The 16,688-nt window shown below is 40.8% G+C and overlaps 2 protein-coding genes across 2 annotated transcripts in view; one reads left to right on the top strand and one right to left on the bottom strand.

Annotated features, from left to right (window-relative positions):
* The window catches only part of thap12a (THAP domain containing 12a), a 252,958-nt gene that overhangs the window by 59,095 nt on the left and 177,175 nt on the right, over window positions 1–16,688 (bottom strand). The window lies entirely within an intron of this gene.
* On the top strand, window positions 5,630–16,562 carry dgat2 (diacylglycerol O-acyltransferase 2). The gene is made up of 8 exons (XM_052047949.1): window positions 5,630–5,799; window positions 6,756–6,884; window positions 7,117–7,224; window positions 8,345–8,415; window positions 11,309–11,513; window positions 13,197–13,371; window positions 14,790–14,992; window positions 15,100–16,562. The coding sequence occupies exons 1-8, from the start codon at window positions 5,760–5,762 to the stop codon at window positions 15,252–15,254; spliced, it is 1,086 nt and encodes a 361-aa protein (XP_051903909.1). The 5' UTR covers window positions 5,630–5,759; the 3' UTR covers window positions 15,255–16,562.

Below are 16,688 nucleotides of genomic sequence, written 5' to 3'. Positions count from 1 at the left end.
AAAACAGCACCGCCGTGCTTATCTTTGATTTCTCCTGGAAACAAAAGAAAACATATGGGCAAAACTCCATGCATAGACATAAATAGATGGTGAGACAGTAGAACGATTCTCCGGATATGTTATTAGGTACACTGGCACCAGTGGTGTAGTGGGTATTTTTTAAGTGGGTGTATGCGATTCTGGGATGTTCTATATGTACATACAGAACATCAATCATAGACTACAACACCAGTTGAACTAACGTTAAATTAAATGTTTTACTACTCCAAAATAATCACAGGCCAACGTTATTAAGCATAACTCGCATTAGAACAATGATAAACAAACATTTCAATAACCCACAGACAGCCTGATTGAAATTGAATGTGGTGTCGGGAGAAGTGGGTGGACGGCGTGGTACTACGCCCACTACACCCCTGACTGGCACCGTTCGGTGTGATCAACCACAAATACTCAAACCATAATGTTGCTTTTATCAACACCACACAAATGTTATGTATATAAATGTATTTGAGTTATATAGCTAAATAAAGTAACACTGCCAGAGATTATCAATGAAAATAGGAATATTATTTTTGTCAATTAAGATTTTTTTTTTTTTACAGTCCAAGAATTGGATCTTATTACATTGTGCAGTTGTACCCATTGAGATGAGGTTTAAATGCTTTCAAGCATTTACAATGTTCGCAAATGACTGGGGATGTGTTCATGAAAAATAACCATGTCATCTGTATAAATTTATAAAGTCCTTAACCCTTTCAGGGACAGCGGTTACTACAGTGGACAGCTTATCATGTTCAGGGTTCATGAAAGGGTTCATTTTCCTCAGGGGATATGTCTGGGTTCCTACGATGGCACAAGCAACACACGATTGACCAAATTGTAAGAAAAATGAGTATTTCAAAAGTTTTCAGTAGGTCAAATTGACAAACGAATTTTTGAAATGCAAATGACATTTACAGTATAATTGCAAGAACGTTTTGCTTGATGGATGGGAGTCATTGCCTAACTGCCAGTTTCAAGTCAAGGACTGTGTGACAATATCTATAAGCTGTCTGGGTTATTGGGCATGCTGGAGTCCAAATTTTAGGATGAACTGCACAAGATACAAAGGGCAAAAGAGTTTATTCAGCCAATGAAAATTGGATTTCACCACACACCTAATATACAGTGTGATGAAATCTCGTGGAGGAGGCCATGCTGCTGTTGTGCAATCTTTTGCTGTAAGAGTCGAGAAGGCAGACATAGGATTTGAATGCGTTGCATTCTTTCAACAAACAAATCGACAAATAATATGGCGCATGTGCATCACACACTAAAGACAAAAGTGACCAGCAAAACACACGAATGTTGACACACGTCCCGTTGACTTCAAATCCATTCCCTTTTTTGGCAGTACAATGTCATCGCTATTTATGTCAGAAATTCTGAAGTGATTTTGTTCATTATCAAAAAAAAACTTTGGAAAATGTCTCATCCAGGTCAGGTGGGCAACAGGCAAGACACTTTTTACTATGTGTAGTTTCCCAGAAGCTGCTGGTCCAAAGCCTGGATTAAAAAAAAAGTGGATTGTTTCAGGAAGGTTATCCAATATAAAAATCATTTGTGAGTTATTTTCTGTGGTGACCCCTGACAGGAAAAGCCAAAGGTAACCTCTATATATTTGGGAATATTATAACTATCATAGCACCAGGAAGCAATTCCACAAATTTTTGATATGACATGTATAAAGGCCAAACTCTCTTTACGATAATGCTTGTCCTATTTCGGGTCGCAAGTGTGATGGAGCATCTCCCATCTGATTTTACGAGAGAAGTGTCATCGATCATGAAAAAAAGCCAGGACATCACAGTGCACAAATGAGAAACAATCATTCATCACATCAATGGAAACTATACTGCGTTTAGTTGTTGTAGGGTGCCCACCTGTATCAATACGGCTGGATTTTTTTTTCGATGTAGATCCTGCACCAAGATAGATTTTAATCCAATGATTCCATTAGGGAAGTGCTTTGGGTTGTATTAACGATATGCTATATGTCCGATTGGTGGGCATAAAAGACCACCTTTCTTTTCTGAAATGAGACATGAGACGGTGTTTTTAGAAGAGCAAGAGTAATGATCGGCCTGAAGAATGGGAAAAGTTTGTGTGTGTGTGTGTGTGTGTGTGTGGGTGTGTGCGTTTGCGTGTGTGTGTATTTATTTTTTAAAGTCATATCTAGAAATAGCAGAATTCAGAATCAGAATCAGAATCATCTTTATTGGCCAAGTATGTAGAACACATAAGGAATTTGTCTCCGGTATAACACGCTGCATTAGTATCATCGTAAACAAGGACATGACAAATAGGTATTCAAGGACATTTCGTAATGTAAGTGAGAAAATGTGCAAAAGTATCAAGCAGAGCTAAAGTGATTAGTGGTAGAATACAATACGATACAGTTTGTACAGTTGGTGCAGAAAATCATTGAACCATTTTAGAGTGACCAGTAGCAGTATTTGTAGTACAAGAAGAGTGACTACGTCAGTGACTGTTTAGGGAGTTAATGGCTAGAGGGAAGAAGCTGTTTAAGTGCCTGCTGGCTTTGGTGCGCATGGATCTGTAGCGCCTGCCTGAGGGGAGTAGCTGGAAAAGGTGGTGGGCAGGGTGCGGGGGATCCAGGAGGATTTTCCGTGCCCTTGTCTTGATTCTTGCAGTGTGCAAGTCCTCAAGAGTGGCCAATGATTTTTTCCCGCCGTCCTAACTGTCCGTTGAAATCGGATTTTGTCCTTTTTTTGTGGCGGCCCCAAACCAAACCGTGATGGAAGAACACAGGATTGATTCGATGACTGCCGTGTAGAACTGTCGTAGCACCTCCTGTGGCAGGCCATGCTTCCTCAGCGGCCTCAGGAAGTACATCCTCTGCTGGGCCCTTTTCAGGATGAAGATGGTGTTGACTTCCCACTTCATGTCCTGGGAGACTGTGATTCCTAGGAACTTGAAGGTCTCGACAGTTGACACAGGGCAGTTGGATAGTGTCAGTTTCGTGGCACATTTCAGTGCCATGAAATGTGTGCAATATAGTTCCATACTACCGCTACTGCTGCTGTTGTTGTGTTGTTGACTTTTGTATTTCTGAAACCATTATTTTATTTTTTTAACGAAATGCACTGAGGAGTGGCACCCAAATTTCGTTGTATGCAATACAACGACAATAAAGGCGATTCTGATTCCGAAAAGATAAATGTTTGGATTATGCCAGTTTATTTAAATACATTTTTGATTTTTTTAAATGCTTCATGTTTATTCAATGTTTAGAATTTCTAAATGTTTCCTCATTTTTAAAACCATTTTGTCAGCTTCTCTCGGGTAACTCTCAAGTCTCTTTGCTTGACACTTTATGCTGTTTTGTTCATTGTCATTTATTTCTATACATCTAAGTGATTTTAGGGTGGCACGGTGATCGAATAATTAGCACGTCCGCTCACATTGCAGCGGTGCAGGGTTCGATTCCGGCTCCGCCCTTTCTGTGTGGAGTTTGCATATTCTTCCCGTGCCTGTGTGGGTTTTCTCCAGGTACTCCGGTTTCCTTCCACATTCCAAAAACATGCATGTCAGGCTTTTTGAACACTCTAAATCAGGGGTCCCCAAACTTTTTCCTGTGAGGGCCACAGAACTTTTCCCTTATCTGATGGGGGGCCGGTGTCAGTTTGTAACATCAACGATCGTAGGAGAGTTTAAAAAATTTATTGTTTCTCAGAAAGTCACACATAACCAAATAACCCTTTCCAGGTTCTTTAGAGAAAAAAAGTCAGGAAACAAATAATAACATTCATTCATTCATTCATCTTCCGTACCGCTTGATCCTCACTAGGGTCGCGGGGGGTGCTGGAGCTTATCCCAGCTTTCTTCAGGCAGGAGGCGGGGGACACCCTGAACCGGTTGCCAGCCAATCGCAGGGCACACAGAAACGAACAACCATTCGCACTCACACTCACACCTAGGGACAATTTAGAGTGTTCAATCAGCCTGCCACGCATGTTTTTGGAATGTGGGAGGAAACCGGAGCACCCGGAGAAAACCCACGCAGGCCCGGGGAGAACATGCAAACTCCACACAGGGAGGCCGGAGCTGGAATCGAACCCGGTACCTCTGCACTGTGAAGCCGACGTGCTAACCACTGGAGTACCGGGCCGCCCAAATAATAACAGTATTAATGATCCATCCATCCATCCATTTTCCGAACCGCTTAATCCTCACTAGGGTCGCGGGGGGTGCTGGAGCCTATCCCAGCCGTCTTCGGGCAGTAGGCGGGGGACACCCTGAATCGGTTGCCAGCCAATCACAGGGCACACAGAGACGAACAACCATACGCACTCACAGTCACACCTAGGGACAATTTAGAGCGTCCAATCAGCCTGCCATGCATGTTTTTGGAATGTGGGAGGAAACCGGAGCACCCGGAGAAAACCCACGCAGGCCCGGGGAGAACATGCAAACTCCACACAGGGAGGCCGGAGCTGGAATCGAACCCGGTACCTCTGCACTGTGAAGCCGACGCGCTAACCACTGGACTACCGGGCCGCCCAGTATTAATGAAATAAATAAAAAAAAACTAAATAACCCTCTCTGATCTCTAATCTCTCTCTTCTTCACAGAAAAAAAAACAGGAAATAAATAATAACGAAATGACTCTCGCTCTTTATAGCCCCTTGAAATCCACAAAAAAAGAGTTCTGCCATCTACGGGAACGCTACCTATCTTGTCTTGTTTATGTCTGCTACCGTCTTGTTCACGTGTTCTACTAATTGATCTGAGACACAACTAAAACACTGAAACATCCTATGGTGTGTAAATAACTTTGTGACTTTGATTTCAACCCTATTTGCGTCATGGGTCATTTTGCCCCGAAGACCACCTCTGTACTTTTTTTTGTACAGCTTCCATGGAAATGTGAATAAAAACATTTCAATTTTTCTGCAGTTGGGGACAATCTAGGAAAAGTCAAAATTTCAATTTAAAAAATGATCATTTAGGTGGTTTTTGTGGCGTTTTTAACACAGTGACGGGTCATTTTGACCCATGGACAACAGGAGGGTTAGAGGGCCGGGTCAAATGTGCCCGCGAGCCGGATACGGCCCGCGGGCCGTAGATTGGGGACCGTTGCTCTAAATTGTCCATAGGCGTGAACGTGGATGGTTGTTTGTCTATGTGTGCCCTGTGATTAGCTGGCAACCAGTTTAGGGTGTCCCCCGCCTATTGCCCAAGGACAGCTGCGATAGGCACGCCCTGTGACCCTTGTGAGGATACACAGATCAGAAAATTGATGGATGAACCAAGTTTGCTCTTGCAGAGTAACGCTTTATTTTATTTCATTTATTTATTGTAGTCATTGTCATCCTTGAAGGCGATATCATGATTGCTAATTAATAATCAAAGGCAGAAATAGAGTCCCCGCTCCAAATCACATTTTGTGACTGGCTGCGGTGGCTCCACATGACTTGACTTCGATTCCATGTCCAAGAGGTGCAACGGAGACAAGTCGCAGCCCCACGTGTGTACGTGTTTGCCGAGAGCACGCCGTTAAATTCACTCGCGTGCACACGCGCGCGCGCTTGACTCCTCCCCGGCAATGATTAAATGCCGCCCGGCCGTCTCAGGTCCTTGCAGTTGAAATCAGTCATGACGGGGGAGCTGTGAGCTGAGACCTTTTCGCATCGTAGCGAGTAGACATAGTACATCCGATTTTCTTTCCCGGACGGTGTTGACAACCAAGAAACATGAAGACCATCCTTGCCGCATACTCGGGCGTGCTTAAAGGTAAGCACCGGTGCGGGAAAGGCTGCAGCAGGAGTTCTTGAATTGCACGGATCAAACATATTAGTTGCCATTCCTGGACACAGCATACTTAAATACTTCTATAAATATATACAGCTCGTACATGCTCGATTTTCTGATTAGAATGATAACGCAATGTGTTTTTCCATTTTGTGATTTTATTTTGATTGTGAAAAATAAGAATATGAGAAATGTGTATTTGGGGTTGACAGATCCTTCACGTGTGCCACCCTTAATCCAAAATAACAGCAGCACCAGTGATTTAGAGACGAAAGAAACTTTGTCCAAACATGACGGCTCCTCTTCTTAGTAAATATAGAAGTTGATTACCATGAGGAGGAAAAAAATAAATAAGAAGAGAGCAGTCATGCAAAAGTTTATCTTTCGCAGCACATATTGTCCTCCGCATACTTTTGTTCAGTCCACACGTGCCGCCTGTCACTTTGCCTACGAGGGCATGCCATGTTTGTGTACTTTTCTGGCTGCTGACCAGTTCGATCTGGATCAGCGAGATCATTGGAGATCAACAGCCAGCAAAATGTTTTGCCTAAGTGGTGACGGTGGCCCTAAGTAGTCATGGGGTCTTAGATTGCAGGTACGGTGCCATAGGTTATTTTCAGTGTGGAATAATGGGATTAGTCAAATCTTTGGAGGGATGTGTTCTTGTTTGGATCTCCGTCAGACTTGACTCTTACTGTTGATTTTCCCATGAATAATTTGTTTTTAGCCCACCGCAAGCAGTCCTCTCACATGTTACTTTATGGCTTCAGTGTAATTTGACTGCAAAGGATGGATGGAAATAACGTTTACCAGTACCTTTAATTCCTTCCAACACTTGACAGGATGTGACCACCAAGACTCTGAACACATTTTTTTCTGCGACTTTCGTCGAGCTTCCACAGAAATGTTCTTTTCTTTCTTTTGTGATTTCTGTTCAGGCACCGGCTCCAGCATCCTATCCTCCCTGCAGGACCTGCCTTTGGCTTTCTGGCCATGTGGATCCAAGATAGAGAAACATCTCCAGGTCATCGCCGTGCTGCAGTGGGTCATCAGCTTCTTAGCCTTGGGTATGTGCGAGTGTGTGTATGTGTGTCGGGAAGGGTACATTTGAGTTAAGTTGGAAGAAAGTCAACAAAAACCTAAAGAAATAGCATGCAGTCTTATTAGTGCCAAGTAGGTCAGATCACTACGTTGCATACTCATGCTTGGGCCTTGTGGAGATTCTGTCCTCTTTAAACTGATTTAATTGGATATTTTTGAGTTCCCATTATTCACAGTAGCCCACTCCTCTTTTTTCAGGGGCAGTCTGCACTGTTCTGCTAATCTACATGTTCTGTACCGATTGTTGGTTTATCGCCGCCCTTTACACCTCCTGGCTCATTGTTGACTGGAACACCCCGAAACAAGGTATTTTCACAGCTGCTCTCATTGTTTTTTATGGAGAACAAACATGTGATGTGACTCTACTAATCTCATGATGATAGCGGATTTACGGGCCATTACCCCCTCCCCCAAAAAATGGTCATAATTTCAACCCAAAAAAGGGACCTCAATTGCGTCATTATATCACCAGTGAGTGGTTGTGTTTTTTGAGGCGTGAAATTGATTGGGCGATGCACGTACAAAGATTCTCTGCTCTGTTTGTTAATCAATGCTTCGAGTGTCCTTTTTTTGCAGCTGTGTGAATGAAGGGAAATATTTGTTGAGAATATTTACGCAAGAGCCTACCAATGTTGTAATATAGTTTGTCTTGATAAATGATTAAAAAAAACAAACAAAACAAAACATCCCGAAGGATACAAAAAAAATTCTGTAAAATGTGTTCATTGACTGATGGGAAAAGTCAGTCAACTAATGCAAAGTTTGTTGGATTGTTCAATTTTTCTGCCGAATGTTGGCCAAAGTCGAGGGGGGGGGGGTGTTGCCTCTATCATTAGCGATATCTAGCGACTTTCACCATCAAAGATAGATTTCGATAATGTATAAATGAATTATGTGAAAATGTAACACAAAAGACTTTATTACATATTGCGACACGTCTTACAACAGTTTACAAATGCTAATGACAGAAACATGCCACGATTAGCAAACCGCTGGATTTGCACATTCAAAATTTTGACATCCGACATCATGTTCTAAAAATGACATTATCCTTTTTTGTATCGATTCAGCTCTCTGAAAGGACTGTGATAGATTCAAAAATACTTTTTTATACTTCATTTTAATGACAATACACAGTTAGCCCATGAAGGATTTCAATTTGTACCGTAATATACATTTTAAGCCATATTGCGTTGTAGAGGGAAGCTAGTCTGCTTCCTGACTACTGTTCAGGTGCCCGTGAGCAAGGCACCAAACCCAGCACCAGCTATACTATACTATACTATACTATACTATACTATACTATACTATACTATACTATACTATACTATACTATACTATACTATACTATACTATATTCAATTGAATAATACACAGACTAGCGTTTAAAAAAATAAATAATAATTGTAATATTTTTCCTGACCAGGTGGGAGGAGATCTTCATGGGTCAGAAGTTGGACAGTGTGGACATACTTTCGAGACTACTTTCCAATAAGGGTAAGAAATCTCAACCGTTTGTTGTTTATCACTGAGACAACCTGACTTTTGATAAAGCATCGAAGTTCATGGAATGGTCAAAAAGAAAACAACACTAACTGCTGAGCAGGTTGCTGTTCATTTCTGATTATGTTTAGGTATGACTTAATAGATAAAAGTTATCAGACGTAGGTTCACCTATCAGATGTCTTTTAAGGCCTTGATGTAACTTTGTCCTGTCTGATAGACTGAAAGGTGAAAAGCGTTTTTGGAACACATTATCCTCCTACATTACAGAACAAAGCCGGAGTGTTTTTATCTTAGGACTTTGGATGTTACTAGGGAATTCATTTCATGTCCAATTACTCTTCAGTGAGATCCACAATATATTGTATGGATAGTACTATCTATAGTGTGTTGACGAAACCAAGGGAATGGACTTGAAGTGATGCAGTTCGAGGTTGAACTTTGTCCATCACATTGATCTGTACTTGCGTTGTGCCCTGTGGACCTTAGGACCATTTTCTGTGTTGCTGTTGTTGTTGTCATCTTGAAAAAAAAATTGTTCAAAAGGAACAAATCCCAGACGTGAAGAAATCTTTGCTGAGGTCTGCTTTTAAAAGTTAATCTCTTGAAACGGTATTCACTAACACACATGTGCGCGCCCACACCCACACACACACACACACACACACACACTGTATTTTAGAAGTACCAGAATTTTTCTGCAGGCTAATCAATTTGTAAATTGCTTCCTATCAATTGTGAACAACTGACTGTTATTTACACGAGCTGGAGGCTGACTGAGCAAAGTTGAAAGGAAATCAGGAGTTTGACCGTTACGAAAGCAGTGATGGGGCATTCTGGGCAAATCTCGAAAGGCTCAGTTCTCGTTGCTGTATTTGGAGAACCCAAAGAATGGTGTTCCTTGGCATTGATGTTACTCCCCATGACAACCAGGTGGAGTTTTGTGATACTAAGGAGATCTTGAATGTGATCTCATTTGCTAATGTGGTTATGCAACTGTTGTTTGAGCAGCTCCTCAGTTTGTTTAAACGGTGAGTCGACTCTTAAATCTGCCGAACAGATCAGGACACGGTTAACGTCGTCTTGTTCAGATTAATTGACAACCATAACATGCAAAGTTAAAAATGTACTACGTGCAAAAAAAAAAAAAAAAAATTGAACTACAAAGTTAAGTTTTATGTCTTGTTCATGGCAGCCTGAGCAGGTGCACGTGAACTGCTTACTAGGTCATTATTTTATAAGGGCAGACGAAGCATGATCCATTGATAAGGATGTCCTGGTTTCTTCGTTGCTAATGAACAAACATTTCAATTTGGGGCACAAATGAAAAAGACAGGGGGTCACAAATTATTCATTGATGTTTAGCTATTTGTATTAGCGTATCTTACGCAAGCGTAGGTAAATACTTGAAAAAGAAAAGCTTTTTTTTTGGTCAAAATAGATGGAAGGTTTTTGGTGTTTTCGATAATATAAATAAATAAAGGCAAAGTTGATTAATCTATGAGGTCATTGAGATGCATACATATATATTTTTTTGTGTAACAATCAACCTTTTTCGCATATTGTTGTCGATAATATAAATAAATAAAGGCAAAGTTGATTAATCTATGAGGTCATTGAGATGCATACATATATATTTTTTTGTGTAACAATCAACCTTTTTCGCATATTGTTGTCGATAATATAAATAAATAAAGGCAAAGTTGATTAATCTATGAGGTCATTAAGATACACACGCATATATGTATGTATGTATATATATATATATATATATATATATGTATGTGTGTGTACATATACTGTATATATAGATACCATATATATTTTTTTGTGTGTAACAATCAACCTTTTTTGCATATGTGGATTGGCAAAATACAATGCAACTCACTGTTATGCCATTACATGGAATGTCATTGTTCAAATTAGCAGAAGCCCCACGCAGGTTTCTCTTCAACAATCTGGCCGGTGTCATTTTGCGTTCCCTCTTGTGTTGGCCGGCCGTTCGCTTCCAATCATGCCGTGGCAGCAGAACGAGTGAACCGAAAGTCCTCCGTAAATTGGAAGACAGATGGGGAGTCGTAAAGTCGACGAGTCCACTCGTCGATTCAACCACTATTTCAAATGGACATTGATTTTTTTTTTGGACTTATTTCTTAAAGATACTGATTTAATTCCACCTGACTTTTAGCTGTGTACCAGAAGAATAGTGGTAAATGGTGTACTGCGTTTTTCTGTCCATTCAGTTTAGCCCACGAGTGTGAAAGTCAAGGCCCGGGGGCTGGATCCGGCCAGCCACATCATTTTATATGGCCCGCGAAAGCAAATCATCTGTGTCAACTTCCATAATCCTTCTTGAATCTGGACCGAAATCTCAAATAGTCATGCGTAATAAATAAGGGTAACATTTTGCAATATGTTTGTTACCCTGTTTACACTCACTTGAGCAATCATTTAACAATGCTTGACTGACTTCAAAACTAGTGAGCCATCTTTTATTTATTTATTTTTTGTGTACAAGTAATAATACGATGTGATGATTAAGCATTTATTCAGTTTCACTGTCGAAACGGCCCTCCGAGGGAAGATGTATCTCCAAAGTGGCCCACGACAAAAATGAGTTTGACACCCCTGGTTTAGCCATTAAGTATTTATGCATTTATTTATTTATTCGCACATTTAGTTGAATTTTCAGATCGTTGGAGAGATAATTGTTTCATATCAACTTACAAAATTATATGCATTTTTGGGAACACCCTAAATGACTTTTTATATTTATGTAGACGAAACACATTTTCATGGACAAAACAAACTAAGAGTTGCATTTACATTGTGATTGTTTTTCTTCATTTAAGCCTTCTTCACTAGTCCTTGTTGTGTTGTTCCCCAGCTAATTAAAACCCACAACCTGCTGCCCAATCGAAATTATATCTTCGGCTACCATCCCCATGGCATCTTCTGTTTTGGAGCTTTCTGCAACTTCGGAACAGAGGCTACAGGCTTCTCCAAGAAATTTCCAGGCATCAAGCCCTCTCTAGCAACTTTGGCAGGGAACTTCCGAATGCCTGTCCTCCGAGACTACCTGATGTCTGGAGGTGAGCACTCTTCTTATGAACTATTCTAAAGGGAAGATAATGCTGATAATTGTATCTGTCAGACAACAAATCTTTGCCCTTTTGCTCAGCTGAAATTGCTTCTGTTGACTTCGCTTTACTTTGGGTTACTTTAGAACAGTATTTCCCAATCTTACAGTCAGGATCCATACATAAGTGCATATTACATACTAGGGATGAAATAAGGACCATTTAAATTGTTAATTATGGTAAATGATAAAAAAAATATATGGTTCATTATGTATTTTAGTTTTAAGGTCAAGGTTTAGTTTCCATTAAGTTACAGCAAGTAGACAAAGTCAAAAATAAAACTGCTTGTCATTTGGGTAAACAGCAAAAGATTTTAGGATATTAAAATAAATTTATGAAAGAAAAAAAAACGCAATTTCTACCTATAAAGACAACCAGAAATAAAATATTCTGCATGCTCCAGCTCACCCGCACTTTAATGAGATTAAAAGGTATGAATAGCGAATGGCGGGATGCATGAGAAAACAAAATCCAAAATAAACTTAATGTATACATATGATAAAATAGAAATACAATAATATAGCACAATTTTACTATTAACTTATTAGCAAAGCGCAGCATCCATGTTGGAGGAGATTATAGACATTTTTGAAATAACTTAACAATCTAATCATTAACATGCCAAGCCTAATTTTATTTAAGAGTTCCGAAACTTCACAGTACATTTCTTGCAGTACACTTAACTCTAAAGAGACTATATTGGGTCCCAGTCTAAAAAGAGTCAAATGTAAAAATAAAATATTAATGAACCCACAATCTTCAGATTGTGGAAACTCTCAATCTGAAGGTTGTGGGTCCGTTTTTCAACGCGGTGACATTTTAAAATGTATATATAAATAACCTGACACTACATAAGTAAAATGTACTCCAAAACTCCCCTTGAAAATTTTACTTAGAATTTCTGAGTGGAAAAAAAAAAATTCCAAAGTCAGTGTTGCTCCAAATTTTTGTCAGTGTTCTCTTGAATTGTACTCTGTTTTGACTGGGACCAAAAACAGTCTTAATTCATCCATTAACTGAACCACTCGTCCTCACAAGGGTCGCAGAGCATGCTGGAGCCTATCCCAGCTGTCGTTGGGCAGTAGGCGGGGGACACCCTGAACCGGTTGCCAGCCAATTGCAGGGCACACAGAAACAAACAACCATTCACACTCACAATCAATCCTTCGAACAATTTAGCGTAATCACTTAAACTACTGTACATATTTTTGGGAATGTGGGAGGAAACCGGAGTACCCGGAGAAAAAACGCGAAGGCACTGGAAGCAAAAGCAACAGAAATTTATTGCAATAAGGTTTTATTCAGGTTCTCCCCCGACCCCTACCCCCTGAGTTGTGAAATGCAAGATTTGTTTTAGTTTTTTCATTCACACTGTTTCCTTAGTTGAATTTTGTCTTTGCTGTATTCTTATAATTCCAACGACAATAAAAGTTGGGTGTGTGCACGTGCGCAATAACTCATATCTGCTCACAATTATCTGCCTAGTTTAGATGCATAATAGCATGAACACACCTTTTCACCGCACACTTCCATGAGCCTAAAATAATTTGGGATTCTGACTTGATTTCACAAAACCACAACAAAAGACTGCACATTTGGTTTTGGTTGCCGTTAACCTCCCCTCAAATGTTTCAGGTATTTGTCCTGTCAACAAGGATTCCATTGATTACCTGCTGACATGCAACGGCACAGGAAATGCAGTGATCATTGTTGTCGGAGGCGCAGCGGAGTCCTTACACAGCGCGCCAGGCATGCACTCTGTCATCCTGAAGAACCGGAAAGGCTTTGTGAGAATAGCACTCCAAAAAGGGTGAGCGGGCATGACTTGGCACAATCCATTCCAAAAACATGCATGGCAGGCTGATTGAACACTCTAAATTGTCCCTACATGTGAGTGTGAGCGTGCATGGTTGTTCGTCTCTGTGTGCCCTGCGATTGGCTGGCAACCGGTTCAGGGTGTCTCCCGCCTACTGCCCGCTAATAGCTGGGATAGGCTCCAGCACACCCCCGCGACCCTTGTGAGGCTAATGCGGACCGGAAAATGAATGAATATCAGTTGGAGGAATTCATCAAATCAAAGCTTATCTCGTTCCCATGTACGTTGCCTAAATCACGTTGCGCCCTTTTAAGGAGGGCATGCAAAAGTCGGTAGTACACATTTTATTGGTAGTGGCCCGCAGAGAAGCCAAACAACCCTGATTATGTCAAATATCACTGAGGATTATGAACGGGTTTCACCTTTTAAAGCAGATTAGAGCTAGGTAGAAAACAAATGCAGTTATGCAGACATTACAACATAACGGCTTTGTAAATGTTCAGACGAATGTGCTGCTTGGGGTACTCTACCTCCCTCTGAATTTAGCCAACAACTGTTGCCTACTCCACTGTGATTATTATTAAATGGAGTTGGAATGGAAAACTCAATTACACGTAGTAGTTCAGGATGGGAAAATCAAGCGAAAAAGCTTATGACGTTGCAGAAAATGACATAAATCATTTATAGCTGCCAAAACATAGATATGGTTCAATAATTGAGTAGAAGCTTAATATTTTGGCAACAAACACAAACCAGCCCTGGGCTTTCACCGCTTTTGATGCAGGATCACATCTGAAGCATACTGATTTCATGTGTTTCTTGTTGGCAGCCATAACAACAACTTCCATCTGTTTTTTTTCTAATTGTTGTCCATCCAGTAGGCTGAACAGCTGTTCATCTCGCAAAGAGAAACTAAAATTGCTTCTTTAATGTGTGGCTAATGTTGTGAAATGTAATAAAATACAATTTATACTTTATGTATGAAATAAGCGGCCCGATGGTAGAGTGGGTAGCGCGTCAACCTCACAGTGAGCGGTTGTGGTTTCGATCGGCTCTGGCCTTCCTGTGTGGAGTTTGCATGTTCTTCCTGTGCCTGCGTGGGTTTTCTCTGGGTACTACGTTTTCCTCCCACATTCCAAAAACATGCATGGCAGGCTGACTGAACACTCAAAATTGTCCCTAGGTGTGAGTATGAGCGCAGATGGTTGTTCATCTCTGTGTGCTCTGTGATTGGCTGGCAACGGGTTCAGGGTGTCCCCCGCCTACTGCCAGAAGACAGCTGGGATAGGCTCCATCACCCCCCGCGACCATTGTGAGGATAAAGCGAATCCGAAAATGGAAGGATGAATGGATGGATGAAATGACACGCCAGCCATTTTTTAAAAAACATGCATTTCTGTCTATGTCCTTAGGTCTGACTTGGTTCCAGTATATTCCTTTGGGGAAAACGATGCGTACAAGCAAATAATCCTGGAAGAGGGCACTTACTGGAGAACTCTCCAGAAGAAATTACAGAAGTTGTTAGGCTTCGCTCCTTGCCTTTTCCACGGATGTGGCCTCTTCTTTGGCAACTCCTGGGGTATCGTGCCATACGGCAAACCGATCACAACCATAGGCAAGTGCACTTCATCCTCTTTCCGTTGACATGTAATACGCCAATTGGCTAAACGGCTCGCCGCAATGCTCAATGTGTTTGATTGTTTTTTCTTATTTTTATTGCAGTCGGGGAGCCGATCACAGTGCCAAAAACGGAGGATCCGTCTGATGAGATGGTGGATCTTTATCACGCGATGTATGTTAAGTCCCTCCAGTGCCTGTTTGACAAGTACAAGACCTGTTTTGGCTTAAATGAGAGTGACATTCTGTACATTGAGTGAAAGAATGAAGGGGAAACTCTAAACATTGAGAACTGTGTAACTTCTGACCCACCCCACCTTCAGACCGCTCCCCATCTCAGTCCAGCCCCGGATTGGGATAATCTTTGGACTCTAATCTACATGAGCACATTTTGCTTCCCGTCTCCCAAGCAAAAAAAAAAAAAAAGCGTAGATTGTCCTCAGGGATTGGAAGGTTTTGAGAAAATGGCACTGTGGCGTGGACCAACATTTGAACATGACACACTGTGGGATCCCTGAACACAAGTGCCTTTTGTGTGTAGATTTACATTTTCTGACTGAAGACATCCAACTATATTATGCGTGTCATGTAAATGCAGAGGTGAAGGTAAGAACTTCAAAATGTATGCGTTCACATAATTCCCCACTAAGCTCTGTAAAATATTATTTTATAAAAGCACAACCAATGCATATTAAGTGTGCCACTATGATAATCGGATGCACAAACCCACAGATGAATGGGGTTGCCAAAGAGCTACTGTGTCCGCACAAACACACATACAGCTCCAAATGTTTTCTTAAGGAAAGCCTCTACTTCTCCATGGGATTCCTGTGTTGCAAATGCAATATATGTCTGCGTGTGATTTTTAGACTGCCATAAAGTATTAATTGTCTTCAATATCGAGGAAAAAGAAGCCTGTGTCGGTGCTTGTCTCTTGAATGAATAGTTCCAATGCACTTTGTGTCACCGATTCTATTACAGGGGTTTTGTCACAAGAAGAAGAAGAAAAAAAACTAAGGTTTTGACATAGATGATTCTCATTTATTGTCCAAGTGGTATTCAAGTGTGGATGGATGTGTGCCGTGAAAAGTGAAGTAGTGGCCTTTATCTTCAAGTGCTTTTGGAGGGTTTACGACTGCCTTCCAGAGTGGATGATATCAATAAACATACCCGTTTTTAAATTGAAGGCATCCTGGATTACTTTGCAAATATGCAGTCAGTGTTAATTGGGCAAAAAGGAAGGAAATGTCTTCCATAATGCCTTATGTGTATTACCGGATATTGGAGGATGTCACTCATAATAAAAAGTGTGATGGACTGTATGTCAAAAATCATCACACAATTTGGGTTTGGGATTGCCATATATTAAAAGCAGTTCTTAATTTCCGACTGTCATTTGGAGATGAATGTCCACTGGTTTTGCTATTGTGAATTTAATATAAAGATCAGTGTACCGGTAATTCATGTGCGATACAACTGCAAGAATTGCACGGCAAAGATTTGTCTGTATGATGTATGATGTGTGCCGAACTATCTTAAATTAAACTTTTGTATATTTTCAGAAGGAATGTATGTGGACTTTTTTTTTCATTGGACAACAGCAACAAAGTCTCATTCTCTGGTCATACCATATGGCTTAATATGTACTATTTCCGCTTTTATATGTGCACCAGAATACAAGATACTTTCTTCAC

This window comes from Hippocampus zosterae, chromosome 16, assembly GCF_025434085.1.
Source record: "Hippocampus zosterae strain Florida chromosome 16, ASM2543408v3, whole genome shotgun sequence".
NCBI classification, from domain to species: Eukaryota; Metazoa; Chordata; class Actinopteri; order Syngnathiformes; family Syngnathidae; genus Hippocampus; species Hippocampus zosterae.
The sequence above is the reverse complement of the archived record's forward strand: the minus strand, read 5'-3'. Positions and strand labels throughout refer to the sequence as shown.

Bases quoted from the DNA above. Each gene is read 5' to 3' on its own strand.
- dgat2 (XM_052047949.1), top strand. From the start codon at position 5,760: ATGAAGACCATCCTTGCCGCATACTCGGGCGTGCTTAAAG. The intron at 6,885-7,116 runs GTATGTGCGAGT...CTCTTTTTTCAG, and splicing joins CATCAGCTTCTTAGCCTTGG to GGGCAGTCTGCACTGTTCTG. The intron at 13,372-14,789 runs GTGAGCGGGCAT...CTATGTCCTTAG, and splicing joins AGAATAGCACTCCAAAAAGG to GTCTGACTTGGTTCCAGTAT.